This window comes from Saccostrea cucullata, unplaced genomic scaffold (assembly GCF_032062105.1).
Source record: "Saccostrea cucullata isolate Sc308-1 unplaced genomic scaffold, CSIRO_AGI_Scuc_v1 ctg155, whole genome shotgun sequence".
Classification (NCBI taxonomy): Eukaryota; Metazoa; Mollusca; class Bivalvia; order Ostreida; family Ostreidae; genus Saccostrea; species Saccostrea cuccullata.
Window position 1 is genome coordinate 163,339 of NW_026930491.1, and position 24,941 is coordinate 188,279.

At 35.4% G+C, this 24,941-nt stretch overlaps 2 protein-coding genes across 2 annotated transcripts in view; one reads left to right on the forward strand and one right to left on the reverse strand.

Annotated features, from left to right (window-relative positions):
• The window catches only part of LOC134228776 (katanin-interacting protein-like), a 38,922-nt gene extending 29,896 nt beyond the window's left edge, over window positions 1–9,026 (forward strand). The window contains 14 exon segments of the mRNA XM_062710470.1: window positions 113–310; window positions 794–931; window positions 1,167–1,310; window positions 2,262–2,379; window positions 2,967–3,144; window positions 3,562–3,727; window positions 4,022–4,197; window positions 4,384–4,436; window positions 5,024–5,134; window positions 5,342–5,481; window positions 5,605–5,706; window positions 6,305–6,465; window positions 6,586–6,689; window positions 8,166–9,026. Coding sequence (XP_062566454.1) covers window positions 113–310; window positions 794–931; window positions 1,167–1,310; window positions 2,262–2,379; window positions 2,967–3,144; window positions 3,562–3,727; window positions 4,022–4,197; window positions 4,384–4,436; window positions 5,024–5,134; window positions 5,342–5,481; window positions 5,605–5,706; window positions 6,305–6,465; window positions 6,586–6,689; window positions 8,166–8,212 — 1,836 coding nt within the window. The 3' untranslated portion in view covers window positions 8,213–9,026.
• A 1,987-nt stretch (window positions 9,027–11,013) lies between these two features.
• On the reverse strand, window positions 11,014–21,114 carry LOC134228763 (uncharacterized). The gene is made up of 4 exons (XM_062710456.1): window positions 20,996–21,114; window positions 12,603–12,710; window positions 11,551–11,665; window positions 11,014–11,202 (listed from the first exon to the last, which is right to left on the reverse strand). Exons 1-4 carry the CDS (start codon window positions 21,013–21,015, stop codon window positions 11,149–11,151), a joined length of 297 nt encoding a protein of 98 aa, XP_062566440.1. The 5' UTR covers window positions 21,016–21,114; the 3' UTR covers window positions 11,014–11,148.
• Between the last annotated feature and the right edge of the window lie 3,827 nt (window positions 21,115–24,941).

The following is a 24,941-nucleotide window of genomic DNA, read 5'->3' on the forward strand; positions in this document are numbered from 1 at the left end:
AATTAGAGAATCTTCAATCCACTTTGCGTGTTGGGTAATATTCTTTTCTTTTTTGTTTGAATCAAGGAGCTTGAGGAAGTTGAGCTTTTGATAACCTTTGTATTTACTACAGATCACAGCCAAGCCTCTGGATATCAATATTCTGAAGGATTATGAAAAAGACCCTCGAGTTGTGACCAACTTAATTGACGGGGTGAATCGTACAAGAGACGATGTCCACATGTGGTTAGCTCCCTTCAGTCCTAGTGGAGACCACTTCATCTACCTCACACTGGAAAAACCTTGCCAGATAGCTCTTATGAGAATATGGGTATGAGCTATTTATACTGAAGGAGTGATTTTGTGTAGAATATTTGTTAAAGCTTAAAAGATCTTTCTTTGATTGATAGCCTTTTACTGCCACAATATTATGTCTCTGAGTTTGTCATATTATTATATTGGACTCTTTTGGACATCAGCAGGCAGACTATTTATAGGATATACAGATAACCCCATAACAAAAGTAAAATCCATGCTCTCTATATAAGTTCAGGTCCCACTGTAGGTGATAAGTGTATTAGATGTATGAAATCATGAACCATTTACGAAAAGAGTCCTTACCAACTGGTAAAATATATGTCATATTAGTCAAGAGTTCCTATTCATGATTGGATTGGGTATGTTATAGCCCTAAGAACTCATGAAACCCATGTGACCACAAACCTTGTGTATAAATATTTTTTTATGATCAGATTTAACAGAATTAAGAATGTTTTGTGTGATTGATTACTAGTTTCTATTATTATATTTTCAGAACTACAATAAATCTCGTATTCACTCATACCGTGGTGCTAAGGATGTGGAAATAAAATTGGACAACAATGTGATATTTATAGGAGAGATCGCCCGAGCTTGTGGAGGGATAGAGGGCGGGACTGAGGCATTCGGGGATGTAAGTTTTATAAGTCTGTAAGAACAACACATATTTCTATGGAGAGGTGAACCTTGGCTTTCCCTGTAGACTCCTGTTTACTGGGTATTATTGATATGAAAATTGAAAATAAAATTGTAAAAAATGGCTTGCATATTTAAAATACAAAAATACTTCATCATCTCACCATCCCTAGCATAGTTCTCAGAGCAAAATTCACTGGCATCATTTGAAGTGTAAATGGAATCTTTTTCAGACTATCCTGTTCACAACAGATGAGAACATTCTGGAGGCGGTGTCTAAGAACGACGATGCGTACGAGGGTGACATGTTAGATGACACGGAACCAGATGACGTTCCGTTTGAGCGACCAAGTACAGCTGACGCTGGAAGTGACGAGGTAAATTTTGTTACTTCCTGAAAAACTGTAGCTGTACATCACAAAGCTTATTTCTTGTTCTAAAGTAATGTTTGGTACCTTTTTTGATAAGAAAAATATACTGATTTGAAATACAGTGCTTCCATATTGCATGTATAATGTGCACTTGTGTTTCATGCATCTTGTTGAAAATAAAACACTCCATCACAATTGGACAATTTTTAAAGAAATGTACAGATAGCACACCATAAATGGTGATTAAAAAATATTTTTTAATCAAGGGCATGTATGTTACTAGTACAAGGTTCATCTTACGAAAGCAAAAACTAAGCACCTAGCATAAAACAGTATTTTACGTTTTTTTTTATCAAGATTTTCAACATGTTTTAAACCATCAATTCTTCATGATTTTTAAAAAGTTACATACCTGTCGCAAGTATAGCACATAAGGGTTGAAGAATGGAATAATAAATGATCAATTTGAAATGGAAAGAGATGCACATCTCATAAAAAGTATAATTGCCCTTCTTTTGTGATAAACATTTCAGGAAAAAAGTGTGCACTATAAATGCAAATGGTACTTTCCAAATTCCCAAATTTTATATTTCCTTGTGCTTAATGCTTGTAGGCAGGACCCTCTAATGTGAAAAAGGTACAAATAACAGACTGTGTTGTCATACTACACTGGGGCCTAATTCATTTCTCACTGTAGATAAGAAATGCTTATTGTTTCAGAGGAATAATTTCTCACTATCTTGCCTTCTGATCTGCCTATTGTTTATGGTTGTTGTAAATTCTGATTTCATCCTTTAGTTGTTTAGACATTATTTTTATATTTTAGATAGAATCCCTTTAACATGTTTAATGTTTTATATATTAAACTTTTATAGCAAAATTAAACAGAATATAATTTTATATATTAAGTGAAAATGTTAAGTCTTGTGATTGAAGGTTCTTTTTATGCATACTTAGGACCGACCATTCACTCGAGCTCAGGGAAATTTGAAGAAAGAAGACGAAGCCTCAATCCCGTCCCGCCCAGCCACCAGTATGGTCACAGAGGGGGATGTCATTGTGTTCAAAGGAAAAAGTAAGTCAGAGGGGGATGTCATTGTGTTCAAAGGAAAAAGTAAGTCAGAGGGGGATGTCATTGTGTTCAAAGGAAAAAAGTAAGTTAGGGAGGGGGATGTGTTCAAAGGAAAAAGTAAGCTTGAGGGAGCTGCCATTGTGTTCAAAGGAAAAAAGTAAGTTGGGGAGGGGGGATGTGTTCAAAAGAAAAAGTAAGCTTGAGGAGGCTGTCATTGTGTTCAAAGGAAAAAGTAAGTCAGAAGGAGGTGTCATCATTTACAAAGGAAAAAAATTGAGTCAGAAGGGGTGTTATTTTGTTCAAAAGAAAATGTAAGTCAAAGGGAGATGTCATTGTGTTCAAAGGAAAGAGTAAGTCCTTTTGAAGACTTGAAAAAATGGAAGACTGATTATCAACAAAAATGTCTGATAGACAAAGCACAGTTATGAAGCAGTGCAAGATATAAATGGTAAAAAAAATGTTTATTTTTAGTATTATAAATGGTTAAAAAAAATGTTTATTTCTAGTATTATAAATAGTAAAAAAAATGTTTATTTTTAGTGTTTTATTCAATATTGCCATAAAACACTAAGATTTTGTTGTTGGTTTAGGTCTCCAACTGAACTTCACAGATACCTGGGGTGATCTCCATTACTTAGGCCTGACAGGACTGGAAGTTCTAGGAAAAGATGGAGAAGCTTTTCCCGTCTCTCTGGACATGTTAAAGGCCACTCCTTGTGATCTCCATCACCTGCCAGGTCACGAACGGGACGACAGAACACTGGATAAGTATGTTATAAATCAGATACCCTTCTTATTGCTCAGTTTTCAGTTGGATTTTCAAATTGTTTTGCTATAGGCAGATTATATCATGAATTCCATATTTCAAGTTAGTAATTAGTATTGCAAACTAACTCTTTACATCAAATCTTGAGGACATGAAGTTCCAAATGGATTGTTGATTGAACAGAATAATTATTGAATAAAGTTCATCAATATTTGAATGAAATTGAGTAATTTTATTTTACAAGTATTGCTTTTTGCAAAATGGGACAATGTCCTTGTGTCTACACTGTATAGAGGGATATTAAGTAAATTCCACACTCGTACTGTTTGATCCAGAGTAAATATAGATATCTTTTACATGTAAATACAGTCAGACAATCTGTCTGATCACACTGAATCAATACTGAATCCCCTTTACAGAGTAATCAATGGTAACAATGTGACATGTGCTGATGAGAACATGTGGTTGATTCCGTTCAATGAAGGCCAGAATCACACACTGACGGTAAACTTCAGTCATTCGGTAATGATGGCGGGGCTGAGAGTGTGGAACTACAACAAAAGTCCTGAGGACACATACAGAGGTGTAAGTTATTAATCACCTGATGCAGAGGGGAAAGTAAATTAACTATGCAATTTATAATGTAAATTTTGACCATTGCTGTCCAGTGGAAGGGAGTTGTTATTTCCATTATTTGAATGTTACATTTAAATTAATTAAATGTCTACTACAGTAACTGTACTTCATTACTTTTTTGACAGCAAGGAACAAAATTTTTGAGGAATTATGGATCTCTTTCAGAAGTTGCAGCCATTTTAGTCCCTCTTACTATGAATATATGACCCATGAGAATATATAATGTCAGTTTATCTTTTTCAGGCTAAAATTGTCCATGTGAAGATTGACGGTAAACAGGTGTCTCCCCCCGATGGTTACCTCATTAGAAAGGGACCAGGGTACTGTTACTTTGACTTTGCTCAGGAAATCGTGTTTGCTGCCCAGCAAAAACCAGCCATACCTCCCACATCAGAAACTAAGATGGAGTCTTCTGTCAGGTTAGAATAGAAGTCCAGTATTCTCAAGCAAGTAATGGAAGGAATTCTTGTACCCAGAAGTGTTTGAAGAGCATGTACACATATAATCTGTATTTAAAATAATAGATGTAATAGATGTGTTCAGTAGCCAGAGTGTTGCTGAATTTGACATATCAGAATTTATCTAATTTTTTTTTTTTTACACAGGAGTTCTGTCACAGATGATGGTGAATATGAGTCAGTACAGATGCCCTGTGGTTGTATCCTTTTGCTAGCTGCTTACTGGTGATCAGTTAGAACTGTTGATGCCCAAACTGCAAATATAAGCAATATAATCAAAATAAAGTTTTGTTTTGGTTAAGATCCAGCAATTTTGGACAGAGTTATGCCCTTTGTACTTCAAAAAAATTCCAGTAATTTTCAACCTCCATTCTTTTCTTCGCAGAAGTTAAGCTTACTGAAATGAAATTTGGTATACAGTTTAATCATAAGAATATCTAGGTAAAATTCTGTTTTGGGTACGATTTTGCAGTTTTGGACAAAGTTATCCCCCTTGGACTTAAATTTTTTTTTCAGTTTCCATTCATTTTCTTCACAGAGGTTGTACATTCTGAAATGAATTTTGGTATATAGATTTATCATAAGAATATCTAGGTCAAGTTCTGTTTTGAGTAAATTTATCAATTTTGTACAAATTTATGCCCTTTTGACTTAGAAAAATTCCTAATTATCATTTGGAGAAGGGAGCAATAGTGTTTCACAAATATCTCTTGTCATATTTACATGTTTTTTCTGATTCTAAATTAATCCAGAGATCTAATGTGTAACATTCCTTGACTGTGTGAAGTTATTTACCAGTTACATCTGATTTCCACCTGGGGAGATCCTTACTATGTGGGACTGAATGGGATTGAGATGTATGACGCCAGTCACAACAAACTAGAGTTGACAGAAACAAGTAAGATTTCATGTCATTTAATACATCTGCTTCGTGTCTTAGCTAAACTGTTTTTTCTTTTTTAATCCAAGCCATATATATATTTAACAGTACAGATTAATTTGAATTGTCACATTACACGACTGGTCCAAATTATGTATTTCTGGAATCACAATTCAACCTTTTGATGTATTGTACACTTGAAAGTCATTCCTGTTTTTGTAACAGATATAGCAGCCTATCCAGACAGCGTGAATGTCCTCTCCAATGTACAGAATGATGTCAGAACACCAGACAAGCTCATAGACGGAGTAAACAGTACGACTGACGGCAGACACATGTGGCTAGCTCCTATCTTACCAACTACAGTAAGCAAGAAATCTACTACTTTATAACCAAGCATATAGCATCTTCACATTAAATAGCTTTTCATGAGTTGATGATGGAGATAAAAATTCAATATATTAAAGAAATTTTTTTTTATATTTCAGTTAAATCGTGTGTATGTGATATTTGACCAACCTACAGCAGTGTCTATGATAAAGATCTGGAACTACAGCAAAAATCCAAACAGAGGAGCCAAGGATATAGCTGTAAGTACATCATCAGATCGAAAAGGTACAACTGTACAAACAGAGAGAGATACTGTAAATGTATTATACGTGTATTTAGCATGTACAATATTTAATGGAAATTGACTTTCGAACAATTGGCTCAGAATTGATTAAGCACATTTCTAAATGTTCTTAATTATGTATATAAATGTAAGACATTTAGTGTTGAACTTACTTGAATTAGTGAGAGTTTCTTTCCACCAAATGCGCTAAAAAGAATATGCAACCAGTTGTAATACATTTACAGTATTTGATCAATCTAAGAAGTAGTAAAAGATGGCTTTATTTGAAGATTAAAGACAGGAAGTCTTCAGATTCTTTTGATTAAGCTACAAAACTATGATTCAAATTGCATTCACGAGCGAGAAATCTTCACAATTTTATTAACTTTACCTGAAAATTTTTTAGTTCCAAACCAATTATTCAACTTTGTAATTATGTAAAGTGTTGCCTGGCCAGGAAATAGTAGTCACAGATGGATTCCAAACTGAAGAATCATGAATGAAAGATGTTGAAAATAATAGTAGGTTTACAGTATATAGAGATGAGAGATGGGATTTTTTTGTGTGTTTTTCAGCTGTTGGTTGACGATCTACTTGTGTACAATGGGATGCTACAGCCAGTGAGGTCGGGGGTTAAAGGCATCGTCCCTAACTGTGACGCCCCTCAGACCTATCACACCATACTCTTCACTGACAACAAAGACATCATCAGGAAAGAAAAACATTCCATCATCAGGTATTTACTGGGACGTAAACCTTAAAAATGAGGTTTTTAATGGTACAATAGTTATCACTTAGTATTATTGTACACACTTTTCTTTTGAACTGGTCATTGAATATTTATATTTATCCCCAGTAACCAAGCAGGGGAACAGGACATACAGCTGACCAATGACAAGATTGTGGTGGGTCAGTATAATGACCCAAAGAAGGCCCAGCAGGGAAAACCTGTCAACCAAGGTATAGTAGTAATCTTATAAACTCCTTTGTAATCAACCAAGTCAATATAATCAACTAAATCATTATGTACTTACATGTAATCAATTAGATAAATATACACTTACATGAATTTATCATTATAAATAACACAAACTTAAATGTAATCTGTAGAATGGACAATATGCTATCATCAAAGATGACAGAGTTACAATGTAAAATAGTCTTGTGTTTATTTATTTATTTATTCATTTAACACATGAATTGAAAGTTAATGAAATGAATGGAGTACATAACTAAATTACATTTTGTGTGAGTTATGGACCTTTATTCATAGACATATCAATTTTGCTACAAAATGTTTTTATTAAATACCATTCAGTGTGTAGTGTAGGCCTTTCAACTGCCGCTAGGGGTCAGTTTTATGAACGATAACTCACTGCTCAAACATGTTGAGAGCAGGCTCGGGGTATCTAACTGTTAACACGCAAGGCAGTTTTTAGCATTTCCCAAGTGTTTCTTTGCTCTCAGTAGAATCCTGTGGTTTTAAAATTTATCACCAATGTTAACCTTATTTACTGTATAGTTGCGGACACCATTTCACTACATATAATTAAAAGTTTTAATTAAAATAAAAAGTGAAATCTACCCTCCTTCTTAGTTCTAACCTAATTAAATTTTTATACTCGGTCGTTCCCGTTCGTGCTTAGTAACACAAGTAAGATGATCAATTGCTGCATTTACTTGTAAAAATATATATATTTATATAGGAAGCGAAAAAGCGTGCACACAAAAAACATGACATTAAATTTTCTTCTTCATAATAATCGTCAAAGAGAGTTAAAAATATTGAATATAGTCTGTTCCCAATTCATGTGACCCTGTTATTTCAGGTAGAGTGAAGGCATTCTCTTTCTCATGGTCAACACTTTTGTGTACAAAACAATGTGAGGAACCCTTTTGTGTACATAACAATACCAATGCCGAAGCAGCCTATATGTCATTCCTATAAACGATAACTGATAAATCGGCACTAAGTTGGTCATTTTTCACACCTGAGTTACCTATCCTTAAAACACAACATCGGAAAAGTCAATTATAAATAATTAAACTTTTTAATGATGTAATTAAATGTATGCATAAGTTATTAATTTTTTGATAATTTCATGTACCTATGAATTTATCTATGCAATGTTTTTTACCATAAGTGCAACTTGAAAAATTAGTTGAAAGGCCTATGTAGTGTTGGAAGAAATTTGTTGTTGTCAATTTGTAGAACATAGCTTTTAAGTTTTAGAAATAGATATGGGATACACAAAATATACATTTATATACGTATCAATGAAGCTTATTTAGAAGACAGTAGATTTATTGTGATGTTGACTGTGAGTTTCACATCAGATAAAGGGCACCTGCTGTCAGGGGCAGTAACTGTTGTTTTACACATTCTTAAATGTTTCAGTATAGTTGTTATACAAATTTCTTACAATTGTTTTCCAGAGCTGAGACCAAAGACCAGTGTAGTGGCCCACAAGAACAGGAGATGATGAACTGAGAAGCAAGACCTGCCCCTCGTGTGTCGAATTCTGCATAATTAATTTGCCAACAACTCTCAAGAACCCATTAAATTTCTGTTAATTAAGTGCAGAAAGATTCCAGTATATTTCGTGTAGTATAGATTGAATATTGAATATTATTACAATTACCATTACAAGAATCAGATAGACACATACAATATATGGGAATCTACTTTGTCCAATTTGAATTAATCGAGTATAAATCCTAGTCAACCTCATCTGGCAACATCTATTTATGAAGCATATGGTCATATTTACTGATAAATAACTAAGATTACAATGACTAGTAACTGCTCACATTCCATATAAACTTGTATATATTGTACCGTATGCTACTGAAGGATGCAGTTGACAGATTAGTGCTTTGAAATATGTCACGTTAAAAAGAGACCATGGTGGTAAAGAATTTACCAAGCAGGTGCAAAAACAAGTCTTGTTTGTTTTTAAATTATTTAAAATGCACCTTTTTGGCAAAAAATCATGTGTTCTTACATCTTTTTAGTTACTTTTTGTAACAGTGGTGCTGATAACCTCATTTCTTCATTGTGTTGAAAGTTCAGTTGTAGACAATTTATCAAGTTTTTTTTTTTCACAATTCCTTTCATATATGTGAATGAATTTTGTGCTGTTATTATAATCTGGGATGAAATATTTCCAGATTTCACATCGTTTCCAAGACTGTTTCACTTTATGTTGCATTCTTTTCTTTGCTAGACCTATTGTAGACTACCTTAGAATCTTTTGAAAAAGAAATGGACTTAACTGATACTTATAAATCTTTTTTTTTTTTTTTTTTTTTAAAAGACATTCTGGGAAAATATTGATTTAATGCTGCTGTTACCCATATCCCCAGAATTTTTAAATTGAGGGCAATTTGTAGTTTCAAGAATTTCTTTTGAATACGTGCTTACTTTGGTATCCAGTTTTATATGCATTAGATCTGAAGTTGAGTAGAACACATAGATCTGTGGACAGTATCAATGGCAGAGATTGTATTTATTTTGTTGATTAATGTAAGAAGAGAACATGGTTTGTAACATGTTACTTACTGTTTTTGTAAGGTAAACAGCGATGAAAATGTGATAATTAGATACTCAGAATTAATGGCTAGTGTTGCCAACCCTTAGAATGAGAGAATATATCATTAAGAATGACAGTAATGTTTTTTTCTTTACATCTGTTGAAATGCTATTAGTTCAAAAGGTTGTGGACTTTTGAAGTCAGTACTACTTTTGCCATGTGTGTAGCAATAATTTATTAGTGATGTGTGTTATGCTTGTGAAAATTCCGTCCATGTCAGAGAGAGAGAGAGAGAGAGAAAGGAATATTGTTATTATACATGAATTTTATTATGTGCTCATTCTGTTGCTTCAGCGTGGTTGCTGAATGTGATAACTTTGTTATACATATCCATGTGTGATATAGACACAGTCTCACACTGTGACAATCACAATAAATTATCATCATTTGGCTTTTGTTTTCACAATGTCCATGGTTATTGGTGTCTTTGAGATTCTGCTAATTGGTAAAATGATTTGTGGTCCCCTGGTTTTTGGTGTCTTGTTGTCTGGATGCAGTAAATTATGGCATATTGTAACGGTATTGTCTGTATGTCATGTCTCATCTGTCCATCATATATAATAGATTTTAATTTTTGAATTAAGAAAAAAAAAATTGGAAAAGTTCCTTAAACTGCATCAAATTTCAAGATAAGGTCCTGGGGTCAAATATCATAATACATACAGTAAAACACTCTTATAATGAGATGCCAGGAATAGGTGATTTTGCTTCATTATAACATAAGTCGTTATATCCGTTAAGTTTACAATTCATAATAAAGTCATGGGGAATGAAAATCACTTCATTGTAAGCATACATTCACTTCATTATAAACAATTTTGCTATAAAGGTGTTTTTACTGTATAATCCATGAGGTCTTGTCACAAGCAATGCATTTGAAATGCTGTCTCCTCTGGAGCGGCGGATATGGCTTTTAAATGTCTAAACTTTTGATAAGCACCCAGTAAGTCAACTTATAGGTCAAGGTTATGAATTCAAAACTGAATTAGGAGTAAATTTAATACACATGTAACTACATTATAAAGTTATACGGGTACATGTCTAACATGGTTGAAACATGTTACATTTTTAGATTAGATTAGAGACTTTTTTAAATGGATTACCTTATTATTTGGATGGATGCCCTACAAACCCAAAGATGTAATAACTTATAATGGAGGAAAGTAATTTTCAGTGCAAATTCTTTTGATGTGCCAGGAATTATTCCTTTTGCTACAAGTATATGGGACAAATTCTGACAAGGTCTATATGAATCAAACACAGCTTCATTAATCTGATCCATCAATAAACAGCTTTTATAAACCATTCTAGTAAAATTCTCTGTTATCCTTGGACTTTCAATAAGGAGTGGTATTCTCGACGTTGCATAATTAATGTCTCTCAAATGATGACAGATTCTCATTGGTTAATGAATTATTAACATCAGCAACTTTAAATTGTTGATGACAGACCTCTTTGTCGTACAAAACGCTACCATTGGATCTTGCTACACTCGTTGACATTCCCTCGAATTTCTGTCTCATCTATATTTTATCAGTGAATAAAAGGCTGTATAAATTTCAGATGCTAATTACGTAACGTTGAGAATGCCACTCCTTACTGAAAGTCCAAGGATGACAGAGAATTGTACTAAATCTGATCTTAACCTTTTGTCTTATTTAGTAGCTTATTAAATAAGCAATAAGAATCCATCAATGGTATCAAGTTTTATTAATAAACTTTCAATAGCTTGCTTTACATCCCCAAACAAAATGGTCAAATAACCTCTCCTGAGAATGGAGGTGGAATTTATGTATTACTAAAATGTCACTATTAATTGATCACTCTTATATCTTGGCTGGAAACGCTCCATTTTCTAGTGCATCATCCCATCTCTCAGTCTGTAAAATACAAAATATTTATTCAACGCTTTAAAGATTTAACTCAATCACAAACATAAGTACAGCAATTAAGGATGGAGAAAGTGGAGGAATTGTAATGTATATGTACAAAATTACTTAAAAGTATGCTTTTTAAAATAAATTACATGCTGCTTTGAGGTGACATATATCTTGCAACTCCAAAGCACCATATTATTAGTACTAGTAATAAAAAAAATATCTTCTGAATTCTTTTGAAAAAGGCCTTTAGTATAAAACAATTGTTATAAAAGTTCCGATAAAAGACAGCTGGGAAGAGGAATGAAAGGGGCTGGGGAGGGGGAAGTAGAATTTTATTCTGCCACTCACCCAGAAGCTGGGACAGATAGAGGTATACTGTTTCTTGAACCAGTTACAGGGTTCATAATCCTCCCCTTTCTTTTTTATACATCTGTGATAATCCACGTAGTTCTGCCAGCATAACCTGAAAGAACCCAATAATTTACATGAATATTTATAATAAAGTCTGTATAATATTGTAATTTGCTTGCTATTTTTTATCTTTTTTTTTATTTTAAGTGGTTCCTGACTAGTTAAACTAAAGGAATAGACATAGGAAGTGAATGCTTCAAACAACCTAATTATTTTGGAATTGGCATTGTTTGTGAGGAACCAATGTCTGTTGATTTGATGGGTCACCCTTACCCACAAATTTATATCCCCTTGAACATTCATTTTGTAAACAGTGATTCATTGAACCTATCATATAAACAAGTAACCTACAAAATAACATCCCCAAGAACAAGCAAAATTTTGCTGCTTCTCCATTAACATCAACTCCCCCAAATTGAAATGATTCCACAGTTTCATATAAGAGTTCCTGTTCACAGGTTGCAACGTATGCAAGGAGGCTCTATAAAAAGTGTGTTCAGAATGCAGAAGATTGGATCAAAAAGTTAGATTGTACTACGTAGAACATATTAAGTCTTAACTAAATTAATTGTAATCAATATTTCAATTTTGTTAACCATGACATGCTTAATATTTTTGCAACATGTATCTGTTTTAAAGGAAAATTGGCATGGGAACCCGAGAATTAAATTTATGTAGCCAAATGTGACTGGGATTGTGTGTTTTTGTGCATTTTTTTTTGTTGGGGGGGGGGGGGGGGGGGAGGGGGTAAATCCTCCCAGAATTCCTATGTTTCTGTTCTGTTTATCTTATTCTAGGTACTTGGTGAAAAAAACATTCAATTACCTGGCTTAGAGATTTATAGATCATTATTTTGAATACTTGTCCATTACACAGCTAAACACAACAACTGATCAAAATTGCTGATACAGAGCCATAACCCAATCCATAATCAACATTTCAATGTTCAATCTAGCTAGTGTATTTTTCAACTATTTTAACAAACATACTTGTCTTGGTTGCAGAGTTGAAATCTTGCATCAAACTTGGCAGTAGACAGAATTTTTTCTGCTTCTTTGTCATTTTTCTTGGCATTTTCAGCATACATGCCAGAGAAACTAAAAGGAATAAAAACAACAATCCTGAATCATGTCAAAAAATAAATGGCAATCATTTGGTAATACGTGTAAATTGTATAAAGAAAAGTAATCAAAACAAAATATTAAAGCTCAGTTTTTACAAAACAATAAATTCATTTGTTTGGTATTCTCAATATGTCTAAATTTCAACATGCTTGATGTGAAATTCAGCAGCGAGTCTTTACATTTTGGTGGTAGTTGTTGACTTTTAAGCTTAGAGCTTCATACCTGGGGGGGGGGGGGGGGGTCTGGACCACCTTTAGACTGACCTGACCCCCCCTCTCACTTGGATATATACAGGTACAATCGACAATAGATATAAATTGATATATCATTGTCATTATTTCTCCTCTTGATGCTTAAACTTAATAAAATGTTTCATTTGCATTTTTTGTTAGGATTTGTTCAATGACATTCAACATGGTGATTACATGTATATCAGTGTTTTCCCTAAGAACCGGTTACCGGCCAAATTGACCGCTTAAATTAAATAAATGAAAATGCCACTTTGAAATAAAAAATTGATGTAAGGTCCACAGAGATTCTGTTTATGAACATCAAAATAAACCTCAGCCCCTAGCCTGTTAAAACTGATCTCTAACCCTTTACTTTGAAATAAAGGGAAAGCACTGGTATATGTTATGTTTGCCCCAGAAATACCGCAAGATTTGCACATGATTTTCCATCTTTTTCACATGAGATCGTTACTGGAAATAGAATGTATAGTTTTCTCTGCGATATCTATTTGAAAGTAAGGTGAGTTGATATTTTGATAATTAAATAATTCAAAAAGTGATCGTGTTCACTCATCACTCACCCAAAAACTTGTAGAACTACAAGTACAAAGTCTCTCAAGTAGCTGCAGATCAATATGTTTTGGTTTTATACATTGTCTTTGACCATAACTCTAGTCTAAAGATCCTGGAATGCTCAGAGGTTGCAATTTATGGTGATAGAATTTTTGTGCACTATTACTTCCTAGTTCTGGGCACATTCTTTAACCAATCTTTCCTCCCAAGCCTTTATAGTCAATTCTACAGAGGGTAATCTACAGCTTGATTTGAACTGTCTGTTAGATTTTAGAAACTTCAAAAGTTCAAATCAAGCGAGTTGATCGGTTATCGTACTGTCAAGATCATGCAAGATGACAATAAAGGGTTGGGAGGTAAATAAAATATACAGATTGGTTAATAAATATGTCTAGAATTAGGGAATGAAAGGTACATGATTTACCTTTCCTGGAAAGTTGAGAAGTTCTTCCCAGCTGTGAACAGAAAATCTTGCTCCGTAAATTGCACAATTTTTGCATCATGGGACATGTTTCACTATGGTGAAAGACTAATCTATAAAACCATAACACTACAGTTCTACAGCTACCTCTTGGAGATGCAATTTGGTGAGTGATTTTTACACGTGTAACAGAAAAGGAGAAAATGTATGGCTGGACAGGGAATCGAACCCAGGACCACTTCATCTCCAGTCAGGTGCTCTATCAACTTAGCTATCCAGGCCGATATCCACGACCCAAACCATTACATTCCTCCCTCCTTAAATGGTCTTCACCCTCAAAGACACAACCCAAGTTTTTATTACCCCCTGGCAGGACTTTCACCTGCAATCCCAGGGGTGGTCAACACGGATCGACACTAATGGTTGTCCAATTGCTCGGGACAAGTAAATTGTCAGTTCGGGCAAGTGAATCTAGAACTGTCCAATAGGGACATATACCCCCCGCTCAGTTTTTCAGAGAAGGTGCCAATTCAAAAATACTTTATGGATCTAGAGGTGTTCACAATTTACTTACAAAAATTTGCAGTGAAATATAATTGCTCATCATGTTTCTTAATGAATGAAACAAAGGTGCAACCAAATGAAACATCAATACTAATACATTGTAATTCCATTGTAACATTATTTTTTTATTTCTGCATTAAAAAAATATTGCAATTATGTAATGACACTCTGCAAACAGACTGTTGAAAGAAAATCATACTATACAAAATCAAACTAATCTTGATAACTTTATATCAAATTCATTTTGAAAATAAAGAGCTGGTCATCCAGTAATGAAGTGCTTTGACAGACAATAAATTACAATTAAGAGAATAAGAGAAGAGAGATCTTTAATTCTTGTGCCCCATTCCCAGGAGATAACACATGGTTGATAATGAGATGCCTTAATGTTCAACTTCCCACACGGAACTCATTAATTTATCTTTAACTGGATGCATGTCCAGTCATTATTCCCAAGAGACAAATGAAATTACATTATCTTCTGTGCAATGTAAAAACTGTTTTTAACACTTGATGATGTTTCTTTTTTTTTAAGTCTTTATGAGTAGTTTTAAGCTGTAGTTCACATTTTTGTACAGATATTCTAGATTCTATGTCTCAAACGTTATACATGAGCCCAAAATGAACAAGTCAATTAAAATAAAAAATAAAACCAGTAAAATGCAGAAAAATGAACAAAAAGAGTTGAAAATTCCAGGTGCACACCTTCATATGGTGAATAATAAGTGTACAAATTTTCAGATTGATCCTTGCAATAGTTTCTGAGAAACAGTCCGGACAAAACCACAAAATAAAAATGAAACAAGAGGCCCATGGGCCACATCGCTCACCTGAGAAGCTTTGACCATTCTGTTCTTTACCAGATTTCCCCGTTGTTATACATAATGCATCCCCACCCTACCCCACTGATCATAATTTAGACATTTTGAAATCTACACTACCCCATGATCCTTCCATGGGCACATATGTTTCAGCTTTTTTGGCCCAGTGGTTCCTGAGAAGAAGATTTTCAAAGATTTTTCCTATATATTTCTATGTAAAACTTTGATTCCCCTATAATGGCTCCGCCCTTCCCCCGGGGGTCATGATTCCTACAATTTAGAATTTACACTACCCCAGAATGCTTCCACATAAGCTTCACTTTTTCTAACCCAGTGGTTCTTGAGAAGAAGATTTTCAAAGATTTTTCCTATATATTTCTATATAAAACTTTGATTCCCCATTGTGGCCCCGCCCTTCCCCCGGGGGTCATGATTTGAACAATTTAGAATCTACATTATACCAGGATGCTTCCACATAAGTTTCAGCTTTTCTGGCTCAGTGGTTCTTGAGAAGAAGATTTTCAAAGATTTTTCCTATATATTTCTATGTAAAACTTTGATTCCCCTATAATGGCTCCGCCCTTCCCCCGGGGGTCATGATTCCTACAATTTAGAATTTACACTACCCCAGAATGCTTCCACATAAGCTTCACTTTTTCTAACCCAGTGGTTCTTGAGAAGAAGATTTTCAAAGATTTTTCCTATATATTTCTATATAAAACTTTGATTCCCCATTGTGGCCCCGCCCTTCCCCCGGGGGTCATGATTTGAACAATTTAGAATCTACATTATACCAGGATGCTTCCACATAAGTTTCAGCTTTTCTGGCTCAGTGGTTCTTGAGAAGAAGATTTTCAAAGATTTTTCCTATATATTTCTATGTAAAACTTGGATACCCCATTGTGGCCCCGCCCTTCCCCCGGGGGTCATGATTCCTACAATTTAGAATTTACACTACCCCAGAATGCTTCCACATAAGCTTCACTTTTTCTGGCCCAGTGGTTCTTGAGAAGAAGATTTTCAAAGATTTTTCCTATATATTTCTATATAAAACTTTGATTCCCCATTGTGACCCCGCCCTTCCCCCGGGGGTCATTATTTGAACAATTTAGAATCTACATTATACCAGGATGCTTCCACATAAGTTTCAGCTTTTCTGGCCCAGTGGTTCTTGAGAAGAAGATTTTCAAAGATTTTTCCTATATATTTCTATGTAAAACTTGGATACCCCATTGTGGCCCGCCCTTCCCCTGGGGGTCATGATTTGAACAATTTAGAATCTACACTATACCAGGATGCTTCCACATAAGTTTCAGCTTTTCTGGCTCAGTGGTTCTTGAGAAGAAGATTTTCAAAGATTTTTCCTATATATTTCTATGTAAAACTTTGATTCCCCATTGTGGCCCCACCCTTCCCCCGGGGGTCATGATTTGAACAATTTAGAATCTACATTATACCAGGATGCTTCCACAGAAGTTTCAGCTTTTCTGGCCCAGTGGTTCTTGAGAAGAAGATTTTAAAAGATTTGTTCTATATATTTCTATATAAAACTTGGATTCCCCATTGTGGCCCCGCCCTTTTCCCGGGGGTCATGATGTGAACAATTTAGAATCTACACTATACCAGGATGCTTCCACATAAGTTTCAGTTTTTCTGGCCCATTGGTTCTTGAGAAGAAGATTTTCAAAGATTTTCCTATATATTTCTATATAAAACTTTGATTCCCCATTGTGGCCCCGCCCTTCCTCCGGGGGTCATGATTTGAAGAATTTAGAATCTACACTACCCCAGGATGCTTCCACATAAGTTTCAGCTTTACTGGCCCAGTGGTTCTTGAGAAGAAGATTTTTTAATGACCCAACCCTATTTTTCTCTTTTCTTGATTATCTCCCCTTGCGAGGGGATATGTCCCTTCATTTTAACAATTTAAATTCCCCTTCACCCAAGGATGCTTTGTACTAAGTTTGGTCAAAATTGGCCCAGTGGTTCTTGAGAAGAAGTCGAAAATGTGAAAAGTTTACAGACGGACAGACAGACGGACGGACGGACAAAATGTGATCAGAAAAGCTCACTTGAGCCTTCGGCTCAGGTGAGCTAAAAACACCAGTAAAATTCAAAATAATAATCGAATCAAGATGAAAATATCAGGTGCACACCTTCATATGGTGAATAATACGTGTACAAATTTTCAGACAAATCCTTCCAATAGTTTCTGAGTAATGGTCCGGACAAAATCTCGTCTACAGACAGACGGACATGGTGATTCCAATATACTCCAACTAAAATTCGTTTGCGGGGGGTATAACTATCGAAGTACTTTTCCGATCGGGCAAGTATAGATATTTCGTATAAAAAACTTTTTAAAATCTTACATAAGTTTATAAACAACACAATAAATTGAACACTTGTTTTACGCCAAAAACGTGACATTGTTTTCACATTCAGAATCCCTTGGTAGCATTTCTGGATCATACCTTTATTCAGAAATCGGTTTTGTCATTCTGTTTTCCTTCGTAGTTCACAAAAATACACTTTCAATCCGACAACTTATATTACAATTTTATTATGAAATAGATATTACAGAATAGTTTATTTTCTCATTTACGGAATATAAAGAACACCAGTTATTCTCGGTGCATGATGTACCTTGATTTAAAAAATACAACTGTTTTCCCTTCAGCGTGACCTAAATTTTTTAAGGGAAAAAATTAAAATTTCGGGTAAAAAAATCGTAAGAAATTTAGAAAATAATATTCCTGCAGTACTCTGTGTGTTTTCAGGAACTAGGCGACATGAAAGTGGTTTACACATATTAACAAAATTTAGCATCACCGCGATATAAATTTTTTTTTCCGGCAGTTACCCTCAAAACAGAAATTAAATTGTCACTCTTTAATATTTACAACAACATATTACGATACAATAATTGGTATTTTCTTCTTTTAAAATTTTGGGCAACCAAGTTTTGCATTCAGACAAGTCAAAATTGTAGTTCAATTGCCCAAAGGACGAGTGAATATAAAAGTTAATGTCTATTGTCTATCCCTGTCAATGGCACCTAATCTGTAACAGGAAAGGAGAAAATGTATGGCAGGACTGGGAATCAAACCCAGGCATCCTTCATCTCCAATCAGGTGCTCTACCAACTGAGCTATCCAGGTCGATATCCACGGCCCAAACCATTACACATGCATTGTATTCTTTAGAAGAAATCAAAGTAGAGAATCACTGCAGTGACTGCACCAAGGTGCATGCCACTTTTGATGCATGCTGGGAATAATAACACATTTCATGATTTGAGAAAAGTGTGATAAAAAAGCTTAATCAAGCTATTCTGAATAGCTAAATCAAGGGGAAGCGAAATCAAGCCATGTATTGTTCTGGACGTCAGTCATGGGGATTATTAAACTCCGTCTCGCAAAAATTATCCACGTATTTTTATAAATGGATTTCTTCCAGTGTATATATACATATTGAATGTCTGACTGTTGCTTCAAAAACTTACTAAAAGACTCTACATATTTTTTAATGATAACAAGAGGCCCACGGGCCTTATAGGTCACCTGAGTATTGTGTAACAACTTTCAAACAATTAAATTTGGTTCGTGTTTTAAACCAGAGGCTATGAAATTCACAATTCACAATTTTGAAAGAGGCACCATTGCTTATCATAATTAAAAATACTCTAGACTACTTATTCAATACCCAGTGGTAGATCAGAGTTACAAAGAGAAAATGTTCTTCCACTTTATAACCAGTTGTGCACCTCACCCCAAAAGAACCACTGACCCTGGGGCCACATATTTCAAAATTTTGCAAATTTTATCATAAAATGGTTGATTAATACCAAAGAGCAGGTTTCGAGGCATTAATTTATTTTCAGACTATGTACCCCCCTCCCCTCCCCTCAGGGCATAAAAATAACATTTTGCTAGATGCACCTTTCTTCATCATAAATATATATACTTGGATCATTGGCATAAATTTCGCAATTTTGGAAAAGACACTCTTGCTCATCATAAATATGTGCTCAGTTAGTTTATTTAATACCCAGGAGCAGAGAAGAAGATTTTCAAAGAATAAATGCATTTTCACTATATAATCTATAGAGCCCCACCCTAACACCAGAACCCCTGACCCTGGGGCCATAAAATTCACAAATCTGGAAGAGGCACTCTTGTTCATCATAACTATGTACTTAGTTAGTTAATTTAATACCCAGGAGCAGAGAAGAAGATTTTCAAAGAATAAATGCAATTTCACTATATAATCTATACAGCCCCGCCCTAACACCAGAACCCCTGACCCTGGGGCCATAAAATTCACAAATCTGGAAGAGGCACTCTTGCTCATCATAACTATGTACTTAGTTAGTTAATTTAATACCCAGTAGCAGAGAAGAAGATTTTCAAAGAATAAATGCAATTTCACTATATAATCTATAGAGCCCCGCCTTAACACCAGAACCCCTGACCCTGGGGCCATAAAATTCACAAATCTGGAAGAGGCACTCTTGCTCATCATAACTATGTACTTAGTTAGTTTATTTAATACCCAGAAGCAGATAAGAAGATTTTCAAAGAATAAATGCATTTTCACTATTATCTATAGAGCCCCGCCGTAACACCAGAACCCCTGACCCTGGGGCACTAAAATTCACAAATCTGGAAGAGGCACTCTTGCTCATCATAACCATGTACTTAGTTAGTTTATTTAATACCCAGAAGCAGAGAAGAAGATTTTCAAAGAATAAATGCATTTTCACTATATAATCTATAGAGCCCCGCCCTAACACCAGAACCCTTGACCCTGGGGCCATAAAATTCACAAATCTGGAAGAGGCACTCTTGCTCATCATAACTATGTACTTAGTTAGTTTATTTAATACCCAGGAGCAGAGAAGAAGATTTTCAAAGAATAAATGCATTTTCACTATATAATCTATAGAGCCCCGCCCTAACACCAGAACCCCTGACCCTGGGGCCATAAAATTCACAAATCTGGAAGAGGCACTCTTGCTAATCATAACTATGTACTTAGATAGTTTATTTAATACCTAGGAGCAGAGAAGAAGATTTTCAAAGAAATAATGCATTTTCACTTAAAATCTATATAGCCCCGCCCTAGCACTAGAACCCCTGACCCTGGGGCCATGAATTTCACAATTTTGGTAGAGGACTCAATGCTTATTACATTCATGCTAACAGTTTGCCTGCTCGATGTCCATGAGTAAAGAAGAAGATTTTTAAAGATTGCAATAATTTTAGTGGTTTTGGCCCCACCCCTTAGGCCCCAGGGGGGCGGGGACCATGAAATTCATAATTTTTGTTCTCCTTCACCCATAGATGCTGTATACCAAATTTGGTTGAAATTGGTTCAGTGGTTTCAGAAAAGAAGCTGAAAATGTTCAAATGTTAACACACGACACACGACGCACGACGCACGACACACGACGCACGACGACGGACGAAAACGGATAGCAATAGGTCACCTGAGTTACTCAGGTGACCTAAAAATACTACACTTAGTTTTCGACGTAGCTGTTTACGGAAACGTTTCACACTTCCATTTCCCATCAAGGAATCATTCCTTGCGCTTACAAATTAGAATTAAAATAATGAGTGTTTTCCCAGTCGATTCTTTACTTACTCTCTTATGAGTTGTGTCATGTTGGCTTGTGACAAACTCCGACAAAAAATTGTGATGGAGGTCGGATGGCGACTTTGAAAAGTAATTTTAATGAGATCGATCCCGACTTTATTTGGTAGTTCGAGCTCGACTAGAACCAACCACGTGGGCATTATCTGTGTAAATAAATTTGTGCATTTCTGGACAGACGAGGCGTTCCTCGATAATATATAATTTTTCCCCCAGATTTTTTCATTGAAGAATTGCTACTTTAATATGTTCACTCACAAAAAATCGAGGTACCTTACCAGGCATTTGTGTGAGATATCAGAGGATGGCATTTCTTATATTATCCTTAAGGGGAAAAAAATAATTTGCCAAAATCACATTTTTAGTGTTTTGATTTTTTAAAAACAATTAAAAACCTGTTTAGAACACAGAAAGCAGTAAAGATTTTGTATATTTTTCATACATTATGAAGATATACAAAACAGATATATTTGGGGAACGTATTGTCTGACCTTAATTATTTGCTTACTACCAGTGAATTCGGATGGGTAGAAGTCCCCTACCGGTGAAACCGGAGAGGACTATAGGTTTCCGTTGCGTCCGTCCGACCGTCTGTCTGTCTGTCAGTCTTGCTTCAGTTTCCACACTTCTTTTCTAAACGCTAGCAGATATTGGAATGATTTTTTGGTATATGACTCGATCACAGGCACTTGTTTCGGAAATAAATTTTTAACCCATAGTATAATAATTATCATACTATGGGTTAAAAATTTATTTCCGAAACAAGTGCTTGTGATGTGACTTCACCTTGATGAGTTGTAGATCAAGTTTGAATTTGTCTCACATCGATCGGTGATTTTTGATGGAATTGTTGCATTTTCAATTTTAGCAAGGACCTATATAGTATATATATAGTATGAAGTATATAGGTCCCTGCATGATTTTAGTTGGAACCAGAATTAGATTACACATGCCGGAAGGGGACAAGTACTTGTATTGTTTTTGCTCATCATTTGTCAAAACAACACTAACATGGATTTATTCAGTTTTATTCTATGGAAGGGAATTACCGCCAAAAGTCTATGTACCTTGCTTTTATTCTTATTCTGCCTACTTCTTTATGCTTTGTTATTATTGTAATTATATGTCACTTTATTGTTTTCATATTCGTCTTCATTACATTTCACTTTGACTTTTATCCTTCTTTATTTTGCCCTTACTTCTATGTTGCTTTATTCTTGTAAATTCATTTTACTTTCTTTTAAATCGATACTGTTTCTTAAATGATTATTACTATTACGAACGTTAACTCAATCATGCAAACAATGAAGCATATTCAATGAAGACGAATACAAGTTGTCCGAATTTAGTGCCGCATTATAACGCTAGGTGGCAGGGGTGTTCGCTAAGAGTGTTGGTAAAATTAGGTAAGCAAACCCGGGCCGGGGTTATTCGAGTTTTTTCAATTTTATGTCTTAATACTTTATTAATCAAACTTAAATTTTTAAAAGACCGATGTTTGTTATAAGTTCAGGTATGTACCCGATACATGCCATTCCCTCGGAAGTCTCGCTAGATGGTAAGACTTCCCCTGGAAGACTGACTACATAGTGATGCTTCCTTCGGAAGACTATACATTGGGACTCCCCCCAGGGAAGTTTCAATATAGTCTTCAGTGGGAAATCTCGCTATATATAGCAATTCGCCCCTTCCTAGCAACCCCTACCCCGAATAGTTTTTTAAAATATTTTTTCTTTAAAATCTTTTAAATATACTAGTATATAGGTCCCTGGTTCTGTATGAATAAATATTTAAATAATATCATTTTAATAGTGTTTTATAATTAAATCATTTTAACCATTTAGTTAATCCTCACGTGTCCATATGGATAATGACTCTTCTCTCTCTCCCCCCCCCCCCCCCCCCCGTTGGATGCAGTCGCCAGCGTGGCACTATGGCTACGGCGTCTGCTCTTTATAGAGTCACGAAGTACAGTAGTAAGGAGTCGACCAATACGTCGTGGGTTCGAATCCCATTATAGGATGTGGAGTTCGGTCCTTCGGTCCTTCGGATAAGATCTAGACCGTATTATCCGAGGTCCCGTGTCGCAGTAGGTGCTGGCACGAAAAAAAATCCCTCACTGCTCAATGGCTATAAGTGCCTCGTAGGACAAATTTGTAGCTCCCCACCGGCAAGAGGTGGCTTCTCCTTTTGAGTGAAAAATTCTCGAAAAGGAAATTATACAATCACACCACCAAAGTCTCAATATATATACTGACTTCCGGGTGGACGACCTCCTATGGGGTAAGTTTCATCGGTAGAGGGGAGGGTGGCCACGAAACATTTACCTAAACGTAACTTTTTACTACTGGAAAAGTTCAGCAAAAGGCTTGTTGCCCCCATCCCTTACACTTTTTGTTGCAGTACTAATAGTCAATTTATATATTAAAAGTCATGTACTTAGTGGCATATGAGTAAAATTTATTACGGAAAAAAATTGACGACCCCCCCCTTCACCACCACCAAATAGAATTTTCGAGTTTTTAGATTTTTTTTTAGCTCTCCTGGTTGATGACAAACACGGTGCATACTAAAGATATTTCTTTCTTTATTAAAAAGTGCTATTTTAGTATAAAATATATATATCAGGAAAAAAGACCGAGGTGTTTCTAGTATGCCTGGGTGCATGTAGTCTGGTTCCGACTTCGCCTTCCATGCGCGGATCTAGATGGGGGTGGGGGGGGTTAGGACCCCTTCGAATTAACAAGGTTACTAAAACATGGAAAAAAGTTACCCCCCCCCCCCACCCCCATGAAATAGAATTTTGACGTTTGAGGAAGTTTAGTTTTTTTTCTTCTTTTTATGCTTGTCAAGAAATTTCTGGGATTGGGTTTTTTTTTTTTTTTGACTCTGTTGCCCCCCCCCCCTCCCTGGAAAAAAAATTCTGGATCCGCGCCTGCCTACCCATAACTCTCCTCACTCCTTTGCAAAGCCCTGTCCCTAGAATCACGCGCATTAGCAGTTACTATCTGTCGTGAAATAAAGTTCAGTTCAGTGGAAGGTTCTGAAAAACAACCCAATTTATAAGGGTTAACTAGTTTCAAAATCTTTAACATTTTTATAACAATTAAACTGTAATTCAAAAATATCCAACAAATAACTTTAGTAGTGTTATATTTTTCAGGCGAGAGAACAGTGACGTAGCATCGTTTTTGAAAGTGGGGAGGGGGGGGGCAACAATAGAATAAATATTCAAGCTACCCGGCTGGAAACAACTTGTCAAGCGCAAAATAAACCCCAGGAAATTGTCCAAATTTGAAAATACTCGGAACCGGGGAAGGGGGCGGGGCTTAGCCCCCACTTCTTTCCAAAGATAGACTTAGTATAGACATTGAACATTCCTGCGTAGCTTTAGCCCCCCCCCCCCCCACTTTTTTTTGTTTTGCTTGTGAAGGTCTAAAAAAAATTCTTATATACTTACCCCCCCCCAACTTTCAATTAGCTTCCGACGCCAATGAAATCCTATTTCGGGGGCGGGGTAGGTTTTGAGTTAGATTCAACTTCTTCTTTAGAATCAAATTTAAATTTTCTTTCTACTATACGTACTACATTTACTTATTTGACCCTTACTCTTACAAAAAGTGGCTCGGACTTTAAATGAACATAGTATACTGTATAGCAGGTTAAAATCGCGGTCGGAAAAGATCGCGATTTGTTCAATTTTCAGCAAATCGCGGTCGTTTGAATTCGCATAAAGGAAAAAAAAAACATACATTTTTTATACAGTACTTGCAAATCATTTTTCTTAAGTTATATATTGTATGAACTGTCATTTCCAGTCTCTATTATATCGCGCATATCAGACAGGAAAGGCAAGTCTAAATATTGTGTCAATTGTGAGCCCGATTGAATAATTACGAAATACCGGACTGATCCCGATTTGAAGTCAAAATAATGT